This window comes from Pristiophorus japonicus, chromosome 22 (genome assembly GCF_044704955.1).
Source record: "Pristiophorus japonicus isolate sPriJap1 chromosome 22, sPriJap1.hap1, whole genome shotgun sequence".
NCBI classification, from domain to species: Eukaryota; Metazoa; Chordata; class Chondrichthyes; family Pristiophoridae; genus Pristiophorus; species Pristiophorus japonicus.
Genome location: NC_091998.1, coordinates 63,353,624 through 63,365,745, shown reverse-complemented (window position 1 = coordinate 63,365,745; position 12,122 = coordinate 63,353,624). Strand labels below are relative to the sequence as shown.

The window sequence follows — 12,122 nt, the reverse complement described above, 5'->3', positions numbered from 1 at the left end:
TGGGGAATAAGGGTGATGTGCTACCCCCCAAATTAGTTGAGACAGAGGATCCCCCCCCCCACTCTATTCTCAGTCTACATATCCCTGATGTGGCTGTGTTGCTGTGGGGACGCTATGTATGGGTGTAAATCCGCTGGGATTCTGAAAATGTCTTCAACTGTCCTTGAGATCAAATCCTCACTCAACACAGCTTTGTAATCCTCAGACAGTTGTTGCATCCTGTGATGTGTCCTCCGCTCTCTAGGGTTGATATTAGTAATGATCTGATTAATGCTGTACCTGCCCTGGGTGTGTTTGATGGGACAGTGTACAGGGAGCTTTACTCTGTATCTAACCCGTGCTGTAACATAGAAAATAGATGCAGGAGTAGGCCATTCGGCCCTTCGAGCCTGCACCACCATTCAATATGATCATGGCTGATCATGCAACTTCAGAACCCCATTCCTGCTTTCTCTCCATACATCTTGATCCCTTTAGCCGTAAGGGCCACATCGAACTCCCTTTTGAATATATCTAACGAACTGGCCTCAACAACTTTCTGTGGTAGAGAAATCCACCGGTTCACAATTCTTTGAGTGAAGAAGTTTCTCCTCATCTCGGTCCTAAATGGCTTAACCCTTATCCTTAGACTGTGACCCCTGGTTCTGGACTTCCCCAACATCGGGAACATTCTTCCTGCATCTAACCTGTCCAATCACGTCAGAATTTTATATATTTCTATGAGATCCCCTCTCATTCTTCTAAATTCCAGTGAATATAAGCCTAGTCGATCCAGTCTTTCTTCATAGGTCAGTCCTGCCATCCCGGGAATCAGTCTGGTGAACCTTCGCTGCACTCCCTCAATAGCAAGAATGTCCTTCTTCAGATTAGGAGACCAAAACAGTACACAATAGTCAAGGTGTGGCCTCACCAAGGCCCTGTACAACTGCAGTAAGACCTCCCTGCTCCTATACTCAAATCCTCTCGCTATGAAGGCCAACATGCCATTTGTCTTCTTCACCGCCTGCTGTACCTGCATGTCAACTTTCAATGACTATTGTACCATGACACCCAGGTCTCGTTGCACCTCCCCTTTTCCTAATCTGTCACCATTCAGATAATATTCTGTTTTCCTGTTTTTACCACCAAAGTGAATAACCTCACATTTATCCACATTATACTATATCTGCCATGCATTTGCCCATTCACCTAACCTGTCCAAGTCACCCTGCAGCCTCTTAGCATCCTCCTCACAGCTCACACTGCCACCCAGCTTAGTGTCATCTGCAAACTTGAAGATATTACAATCAATTCTTTCGTCTAAATCATTAATGTATGTTGTAAATAGCTGGAGTCCCAGCACTGAACCCCATTAGTCACTGCCTGCCATTCTGAAAAGGACCCGTTATTCCTACTCTTCGCTTCCTGTCTGCCAACCAGTTCTCTATCCATGTCAATACATTACCCCCAATACCATGTGCTTTGATTTTGCACACCAATCTCTTATGTGGGACCTTGTCAAAGGCCTTTTAAAAATCCAAATGCACCACATCCACTGGTTCTCCCTTGTCCACTCTACTAGTTATATCCTCAAAAATTTTTAGAAGATTTGTCAAGCATGATTTCTCTTTCGGGTTGGGTTCGTGGAGAGTGTTCCCGGTGTTGGGTGGGTACGGAGCTGGGGGGGTGACACGCTCTTGGGATGGGGGGTGGGCTGTTTGGGGCTGGTATTGGGAGAGACTTCTTCACTCGGGGAGTTGTTGGCCTGTGGGGTTCCAGCAGCAGGGAGTTGGATCTGGTCCTTGCGGCTTGGGGGGTCGGGGGGGTGTGGAGGGGGCATGGGGGGGAGGTGCTGGGGTGGGTGATCAGTCATGATCTTGTTGAATGGCGGTGCAGGCTCGAAGGTCCGAATGGCCTACTCCACCTATTTTCTATGTTTCTATGTTCCTAAATCCATTCTGACTTGGACCAATCCTGTCACTGCTTTCCAAATGCTCTACTATTACATCTTTAATAATTGATTCCAACATCACTACCGATGTCCGGCTAACTGGTCTATAATTCCCTGTTTTCTCTCTCCCTCCTTTTTTTAAAAAGTGGGGTTACATTAGCTAACCTCCAATCCAAAGGGACTGATCCAGAGTCTATAGAATGTTGGAAAATGACCACCAGTGCATTCACCATTTCCTTAAGTAGTCTGGGATGCAGACTATCAGGCCCTGGGGATTTATTGGCCTGCCCTGGGAGTGTTTGATGGGACAGTGTAGAGGGAGCTATACTTTGTATCTAACCCGTGTTGTACCTGCCCTGGGAGTGTTTGATGGGACAGTGTAGAGGGAGCTTTACTCTGTATCTAACCCCCTGTACCTGCCCTGGGAGTGTTTGATGGGACAGTGTAGAGGGAGCTTTACTCTGTATCTAACCCCGTGCTGTACCTGCCCTGGGAGTGTTTGATGGGACAGTGTAGAGGGAGCTTTACTCTGTATCTAACTCCGTGCTGTACCTGCCCTGGGAGTGTTTGATGGGACAGTGTAGAGGGAGCTTTACTCTGTATCTAACCCCCTGTACCTGCCCTGGGAGTGTTTGAGGTCAGATATTGAGAGGGCAGGGGACGGGGGAGGAAATGCCTGAGAGTTCCAAGATTTATTGAATTGACTAATAATAACTGAAAAAACAAAGTTGATTATTCTCATAAATATCACAACCTGCAATAAGTACTCTTGATTTAAAAAGAAAAGTGAATAGCTAGAAGTCTTACAGTATAAAGGGGATGAGAGGTGAGGAATTCAAGTGCTGCAGGAAGGTGAAGATGGATGTAAAGTCTAATTGGTGCAGGTAAGGTCAACACAGAATATCACATCATAAAGAGCAGCATGTGGCAGCAAAGAATGGGGACTTAAATTAGTGAAAACCTGCCCTGGGCGTGTTAGAATGGATGCTAAGCAGTGGGATAGTGGACAGAATCATTAAGATGTTGAACGTGGCTGGATGCTGTGACCTTTTTACTTGTTTACAAATCACTCCATGGCCTCGCCCCCTCCCTATCTCTGTAATCTTTTGTAGCCTCACAATCTCAGAAGATGTCTGCGCTCCTCAAATCCTGCCCTCTTGAACATCCCTGATTATAATCTCTCAACCATCGGTGGCCGTGCCTTCAGCTGCCTGGGCCCCAAGCTCTGGAACTCCCTCCCTAAACCTCTCCGCCTCTCTACCTCTCTTTCCTCCTTTAGGATGCTCGTTAAAACCTACCTCTTTGACCAAGCTTTTGATCATCTGCCTTAATTTCTTCTTATGTGGCTCGGTGTCAAATTTATCTGTTTGTCTGTAACACTGTTGTGAAATGCCTTGCAACGTTAAATAGTAGTTATTATTTTTATTTAAATGCGACGAGTTGAGGCTGTATTGTCTTTCAGAGTTCTGCTGAAGAGGAGGAAAAGAAATTTGAGCAGGAAGCCACTGAAGGGATTCTGGTGAGTCAGCAATGGAAATGGCGTCTAGTCTCGGTTTGTCTGTTTCTATCTCTGGGTAGGCTCCTGCCTTTAAAAGTGTGTTTCTGCCGCGCCGTGTCTGGCTCCGGTACAGAGGTCGAGGCACCTCTGGGACCCTGCCTTGCCTCTGTAGCTACTCACCGAGCGCAAGTGACACTCCCTCTCAATTCCCATTCCTCCTGCCAGCAGACACTTGGGCCAGAATTTTACCGGCGCCGAGAGGGCGGGATCGGAGGCGTGTCAGCTGTCAAAATAGAAATGATTGAGAACCTGCTGTTAACCCACCTCCACGCTCCTCTCCCAGGTGTGGGGCTCTGTCAGCGCTGAACAGACGCGGCACGGAAGGCAATTTAGATCATTAAGAGCTTGTTAAAAAGCCATTTCAACACCATTTTGCTTCGTACTTACCATTTTTCTAGCTTTATCACGAGGTTCACGGCGCTTGGGGATCACGTCAGGTCAGTAGGTCAGTATCCATTCTTCTGGATGGGTGACAGCTGCAAATATGGTATAAAAGCTATCATTCCCCAGCTGATCACTTTCGAATCATAAGCTGGAGCCTTCAGGATTTGGAAGGCTCATTTGTGCTTTATGCAGTTGGAAGTTTGTGGAGTAAATTCTCTATCCACTATCGGCTCCCTGGAGCAACCACTCTCACCACTGGCAGATCGCTTCTGTCATCTCAACCTCACCTACCATCTATTCCATCAGCATTGGTGGCCTTGAAAAAATCTCACCGTGATCCTCAGATTCGCACCATGTTCAGCCCCAATACCAGCAGCACCAGGCACCAGCAGCACCAACAACAATACCAACCTTCTCCACCATCAACTGATGATCCACAGGGCATCAGCACCCGACCACGTTGCTGCCCGGGAGGCCAGGAATGGCCCCACCATGGCCAGATTTACTTCACTTGACGCTGTATACCGTGGCTGCCACATGATGCGCCAGGTTTGCACCACCCCTCACCAACAACATAAAGCGTCCCTGCAATGCTCAAGCCATTCCTTTCACACTCATGATCATTGCGGGGGATACTGTTATGTCTCACCATTCACTGCAACTCACTAAACCACTTCCAAACGTGCACACAAATCTGTCCAAGAACGCAAAGTGTTGGAAATAAAGGTTTCAATGTTTGACAGAACATTATCAGAAACTTTACATGAACATTGGCTAAAAGACCCAAGTGCCTACCCTTGTGTGTTGTTAGTTGGTATGATAGGACTAGGATGAGGGCGAGTGTGAGGGGTGGCTAGTGAGAATGCGAAGCGATAATGTAGAGAGAGAGGGATGGGTGGAGGCAAGGTAAGTTGGTGTGAGTAAGGATGTGTAGGAGTAGGATAGGGAAGGCAGAGTGATGGGGATGTGATGAGTGGCACACGAGGATGAGGTTGAGTGTGGTTTTGCAGTAACGTTTCGTGATCCACTGAGATCATTGGACAGTTTGTGCTACTGCAGCCTGGTCCTCCTGACCACATCCCTGCTTGTGTCCTCCTGTGCAATGTGCAACCAGGCTGCGTTGGTCTCCTGGGGAGGTCTCGCTCACCCATTGGAAGGGAAGAGAACCTCCCTGCGTGCTGTGACCCCCTCCATAAGCATATGGAGAGAGCCTGGGTGCAGCTATGCCCCTCTGTGCAGTGTGTGTGAGTGTTTGCAGCACCTCAATGCTGTAGAACACTGACAGCACAACTGTCAAAATGAATGTGGCCATGGTCCCTTTAAGGAAACTGGCTGATGATGCGTCGTCAAATGATGTCATCAGACCCGCTTCCTTTTAATTGGCCGGGAACCTCACTGGGCGGGCTTAACAAGCCCCATCAAGGTAAAATCACTTGTCGGGAGCGGGTTGGAGCAGACAGCGAGCCGGGACCTCGCTACAGACCCCGGACTTGCCTCAGTTTTCAGAGCAGCAGAGCTGCGTTTGAATCCCAGGGTGTAGAACGTATGCCACCTGACGAGTGAATCTGGGGCCCCTTCGTCCTTCACCTCTTGAGGATACATGGGCACCAGTGCCAGTACCTCACCCAGCTGTCAGTCCTTGTGCCAGCCTTGGCACTGGGTGTTGGCAGGCTCTTCGTTTGTGAGGGACACCACTTCCTTGATGTATGCACACACTCACACACCGCACTCTCACACACCGCACTCACTCACAGCACTCACACTCACACACCGCACTCACACACACCGCACACACTCACATACCGCACTCTCACACACCGCACTCACTCACAGCACTCACACACACCGCACTCTCACACACCGCACACACTCACACACCGCACTCTCACACACCGCACTCACTCACAGCACTCACACTCACACACCGCACTCTCACACACCACACTCACTCTCACACACCGCACTCTCACACACCGCACTCACTCACAGCACTCACACTCACACACCGCACTCTCACACACCGCACTCACTCACACACCGCACTCTCACACACCGCACTCACTCACAGCACTCACACTCACACACCGCACTCACTCACACACACCACACTCACACACCGCACTCTCACACACCGCACTCACTCACAGCACTCATACTCACACACCACACTCACTCACACACACCGCACTCACTCACAGCACTCACACTCACATACCGCACACACTCACACACAGCACACACACCACACTCACACCACACACTCACTCACACTCACACACCACACTCACTCTCACACACCGCACTCACTCACAGCACTCACACTCACACACCGCACTCACTCACACACACCACACTCACTCACACACACCACACTCACACACTTCACAGACACGCGTGCACACACACACACTTTCTAGCAGGGGTCGTTGAAAAGTGAACCCTGGCTGACATCTTTTCCTGAGCCCCGGGGGACGCAGGCCATTAATAGCGCCTCTATCACCACCCCAGCAGAGACCAGCTACCTCAACACAGATTGTGGGTGGAAACTGGGTTCTTGCTGGTCTCGGGAGCTCAGTACTTCAACAAGTCCATTTACCACGGGGCCATTTCTCCATGTGAAGCCTGTCACTCCAGGATTGATGACATATGTGGAGAGCTGGTGAAGCTGGGATTGTCGTGCTTGGAGCAGAGAAGGTGAAGAGGAGATTTGATTGAAGTGCTCAGAATTATGAGAGGATTCTGATGGAGTAAATAGACAAACAGTTGCCAGAGTCAGAAGGGACGTTAACCAGAGGACACGGACATAAGATAGCGGGGAAATGGGAGAATGTTGTTTACACAGTGAGTTGTGATCGGGAACGCGCTGCCTGAAAGGGCGGAGGAAGCAAATTCAATAGTAACTTTCAAAAGGCTAAATACTTGTAAAGGGAGAAATTTCCAGGACTACTGGGAAAGAGCAGGAGAAGGAGAACGAACTGGATCGCTCTTTCAAAGATCCGGCATAGACACGATGGGCCGAATGGCCGCCTCCTGCCCTGTAAGATTCTCTGAGAATGGAATCACCGCTTTGTTCTGTATATAAGTCGGAACTCGGGTGTCTGCTTCACAACATGATTGCCCCAAAAACAGTACCGATAATATCTTTCCTTCTGTTTTTTTCAAGGAAGATGACTCCATCGATTGGTGGTGTAAGTTCTACGCCTCATCTGGGGATCATCAAGAGTACGCAGACTACGTGGCACAAGGATACGACACAATAACGGTAAAGGCTCTCGTTTACCTCTGGGCCATCTCACTTTCTGTCACTTGCCGCCTATTTACTGGGCTCTAAAATCATCTGGGCCAAACCAAGACCGGTTCATCCATCGCCCCTGAGCTCGCTGACCGATATTGGCCCTCAGTCCGCCAACGCCTTGATTTTAAAATTCCCACCTAGGCCTCGCCCCCTCCCCCTCCCAACCTCTGTAACTTCCTCCAGCCCTACAACCCTCTGAGGTCTCTGCGATTCTCCAATCCTGGCCTCGTGCATTCCCAATTTTAATCGCTCCACCATCGGCGGCCGTGCCTTCTGCTGCCAAGGCCCTAAAGCTCTGGAATTTCCTCCATAAACCTTTCCGCCTCTAACACTCTCTTATCTTTTAAGGCAGAGTTAAAACTTGCCTCGTTGACCAACCTGTCCTAATATAAGAACATAAGAAATAAGAGCAGGAGTAGGCCATTTGGCCCCTCGAGCCTGCTCCGCCATTTAATACGATCATGGACTCGGGTCCCCTTCTCTGCCCACTCCCCATAACCCCTTATTCCCTTATCGGTTAAGGGAATAAGGGGTCTCATCTGACTCGGTGTGAAATTTTGTTTGATAAAGCTCCTGTGAAGTGCCGTGGGACGTTTTACTACATTGAAGTATTTGTATAAAAAGCAAGTGTCATTGTTGATGTAGGCCGCACTGTCGCCTGGGAGTTACAATCCCCCCCCCACTCCCCCTGCAATGTGTTCCCAGAGTGTATCAAGTTGGTCAATTGGAATTGTTGGCCTTGGTTCTATATATTATATTGTTTGTCTTATCCTAGTGTCATTCTTTGTGTGTGAGCTTTGACATTGATTGTTGGCCTTTGTTGGTGGCATCACTCCTAGTGCTGATCGTTTATAATGGTGGATGGCTCTAACTCAGTTCTAACGGTGCTCACATACATGAACAGCCCCACTCTATCGTAATGTCAGAAATAGGGACATTCGCTGATGATTGCACAATGTTCAGCTCCATTTGCAATGCCTAAGATAATGAAGCAGTCCAGGTCTACATGCAGCAAGACCTGGACAACATCCAGGCTTGAGCTGATAAGTGGGAAGTAACATTCGTGCCACACAAGTGCCAGGCAATGACCATCTCCAACAAGCGAGAATCTAGCCATCTCCCCGTGATATTCAATGGCATTAGCAGCACCAAATCACGCCCCATCAACGTCCTGCAAATCGCCATTGACCAGAAACTTAACTGGACCAGCCACATAAATACTGTGTCAACAGGAGCGAGTCAGAGGCTGGGTATTCTGCAGCGACTGTCTCACCTCCTGACTCCCCAAAGCCTTTCCACCATCTACAAGACACAAGTCAGGAGTGTGATGGAACACTCTCCACTTGCCTGGATGAGTGCAGCTCCAACAACACTCGAGAAGCTCGACACCATCCAGGACAAAGCAGCCCGCTTGATCGGCACGCTACCCACCACCTTCAACATTCACTCCCTCCACCACCAGCGCACCGTGGCTGCAGTGTGCACCATCTACAAGATGCACTGCAGCAACTCGCCAAGGCTTCTTCGGCAGCACCTCCCAAACCCGCGACCTCTACCACCGAGAAGGACAAGGGCAGCAGGCGCATGGGAACACCACCACCTCCACGTTCCCCTCTGTCATGTATCTCACACTACTGTACATAACTATCTTACCATGCTATACATGACTGTATCTAGATATGACCTGTAACCACAAGCTTACCTTACCATCAGGGGTGCACTTGCAGGAGACACTGAATACCTGTTCTACACAGGTATATAAGGACAGGTCTCAGGCAAGTGTGCCATTTGAGAGCTGTGTAATAAAGTGACCTTGACTTCAGCATGTGCCTCGTGTGAGTCTGTACTGAGGGGACAGGACTTTACAGTGGCGACGAGTTACGGGATCACAGAATCCACAGAATGGCGACCAATGGCTCAGATGAAAAATACAATGCTGGAGATAATTGGGAGGACTTTATAGAAAGGCTCCAGCAAAGCTTTGTAACCAAAGACTGGTTAGGCGACAACAAGGCAGACAAGAGAAGAACCCATCTCTTGACCAGCCGTGGCTCGAAAACATACGCCTTAATGAAGGACCTGCTGGCACCCGAGAAACCAGCAAGCAAGTCGTTTGAAGAGTTGAGCACACTGGTAAGATACCACCTGAAGCCAGCGAGCAGCCTACACATGGCCAGATACAGGTTCTACAACTAGACGCTGTGTGGGCCAGAGCATACACGACTTCGTGGCGGAACTTCGGAGGTTGGCTAGCTTATGTGAGTTCTCCGATGAACTAAGGAGAGAAGTACTGAGAGACTTTTTTATTGAAGGAATAGGCCACGCAGGCATATTCTGAAAGCTCATAGAAACCAAGAATTTGACCCTAGAGGCAGCAGCACTGGTTCCACAGACATTCTTGGCAGGAGAAGAAGAACATAAGAAAATAAGAATTAGGAACAGGAGTAGGCCATCTAGCCCCTCGAGCCTGCTCCGCCATTCAATAAGATTATGGCTGATCTGGCCGTGGACTCAGCTCCACTTACCCGCCCTCTCCCCGTAACCCTTAATTCCCTTATTGGTTAAAAATCTATCTATCTGTGATTTGAATACATTCAATGAGCTAGCCTTAAAAGCTTCCTTGGGCAGAGAATTCCACAGATTCACAACCCTCTGGGAGAAGAAATTCCTTTTCAACTCGGCTTTAAATTGGCTCCCCTATATTTTGAGGCTGTGCCCCCTAGTTCTAGTCTCCCCTACCAGTTGAAACAACCTCTCTGCCTCTATCCTGTCTATCCCTTTCATGATTTTAAATGTTTCTATAAGATCACCCCTCATCCTTCTGAACTCAAACGAGTAAAGACCCAGTCTACTCAATCTATCATCATAAGGTAACCCCCTCATCTCCGGAATCAGCCGAGTGAATCGTCTCTGTACCCCCTCCAAAGCCAGTATATCCTTCCTCAAGTAAGGTGACCAAAACTGCACGCAGTACTCCAGGTGCGGCCTCACCAATACCCTGTACAGTTGCAGCAGGACCTCCCTGCTTTTGTACTCCATCCCTCTCGCAATGAAGGCCAACATTTCATTCGCCTTCCTGATTACCTGCTGCACCTGCAAACTAACTTTTTGGGATTCATGCACAAGGACCCCCAGGTCCCTCTGCACCTCAGCATGTTGTAATTTCTCCCCATTCAAATAATAATCCCTTTTACTGTTTTTTTTTCCCAAGGTGGATGACCTCACACTTTTCGACATTGTATTCCATCTGCCAAACCTTAGCCCATTCGCTTAACCTATCCAAATCTCTTTGCAGCCTCTCTGTGTCCTCTACACAACCCGCTTTCCCACTAATCTTAGTGTCATCTGCAAATTTTGTTACACTACACTCTGTCCCCTCTTCCAGGTCATCTATGTATATTGTAAACAGTTGTGGTCCCAGCACCGATCCCTGTGGCACACCACTAACCACCGATTTCCAACCTGAAAAGGACCCATTTATCCCGACTCTCTGCTTTCTGTTCGCCAGCCAATTCTCGATCCATGCTAATACATTTCCTCTGACTCCGCGTACCTTTATCTTCTGCAGTAACCTTTTGTGTGGCACCTTATCGAATGCCTTTTGAAAATCTAAATACACCACACCGCACAAAAGAGACATGGATTCATGAAGGGGAAATCATGTTTAACTAATTCATGGATTCATGAAGGGGAAATCATGTTTAACTAATTTACTGGAATTCTTTGAGGATATTACGAGCATGGTGGATAGAGGTGAATCCATCAAGAAACGAGGTTGATCTACACTGTGCGTACGACAACTAACGAAACATCGGAACAAGGGGTTCACAGCGTGAAACAAGCCGCTACCCCCACACACAGACAAAGGCAGGAGAGCAGGCCCTCAACAGCAGGCAGTGGTGCCAGAAGCCATCAAGGGCCTCATGAACGGCCGTTCACACCTCATCAACCCACAATGCGAGCAATCAACTACAAACTGAGAGACGCTCAAGAGAGATCAGCCAGACGCACCTCATCCTTTGGAAACAATGGAAACGGTCTGTGCTGGAGATGTGGCAAAAGGCACTCATCAAGAGGGTGTCGATTTCAGCATGCCGTTTGCAGAAACTGCAACTATACAGGACATCTGGCTCGCATGTGCAGAAAAACAGCAGCTCGGCTGGTAAACGAATCGGAGGGATCGGAAAGCGGACCAGAAGACGGTGGGGACAGTACCCGGGACACCGAGGTACAGTGGGTCAACACAATCAATAGCCACTGCTCTTGCAACAAGATGCCTCCAATAATGATGAGGGTCCTACTTAACGGGATACCCGTCAACATGGAGCTGGATACAGGAGCGAGTCAATCTCTCATGAGCGCTAAACAATTTGAACAGCTGTGGCCGCACAAAAGAGACAGACCAAAACTCACAAGGATCGACACCAAACTAAGGCCCTATACCAAAGAAATCGTACCAGTCCTAGGCAGCGCCATGCTCTCTGTCACACACAAAGGGACGGTGAACCGACTTCCCCTGTGGATTGTCCCCGGAGATCTCCCAGCACTGTTGGGGAGAAGCTGGCTGGCAAAACTAAACTGGAAATGGGATGATGTTCACGCCATATCGTCAGAGGAACGGACCTCCTGCTCAACAGTTCTAAGTCGATTTGAACATCTCTTTCAGCCAGGATGGGTACCTTCAAAAGGGCTAAAGTCAAAATCTACATCACACAGGATGCTAGACCGGTCCATCACAAGGCCAGAGCTGTGCCCTATGTGATGAGGGAAAAGATTGATCATGAACTGGACCAGCTTCTGCGGAAAGGCATTATCTCACCCGTGGAATTTAGCGACTGGGCAAGACCCATCGTCCCAGTCATGAAGTCTGATGGATCCGTACGAATCTGTGGGGATTACAAATCTATCATAAACAGAGTCTCCCTACAGGACCAATACCCGCTGCCCAGAGCGGA

The 12,122-nt window shown here is 48.8% G+C and overlaps 1 protein-coding gene across 1 annotated transcript in view; it reads left to right on the top strand.

The window, feature by feature from the left end:
• The window catches only part of LOC139234651 (myoferlin-like), a 183,475-nt gene that overhangs the window by 117,753 nt on the left and 53,600 nt on the right, over window positions 1-12,122 (top strand). The window contains exons 38-39 of the mRNA XM_070865333.1: window positions 3,393-3,449; window positions 7,036-7,134. Of these exons, the coding sequence (XP_070721434.1) occupies window positions 3,393-3,449; window positions 7,036-7,134 (156 nt within the window). The remainder of the gene's footprint in view (window positions 1-3,392; window positions 3,450-7,035; window positions 7,135-12,122) is intronic.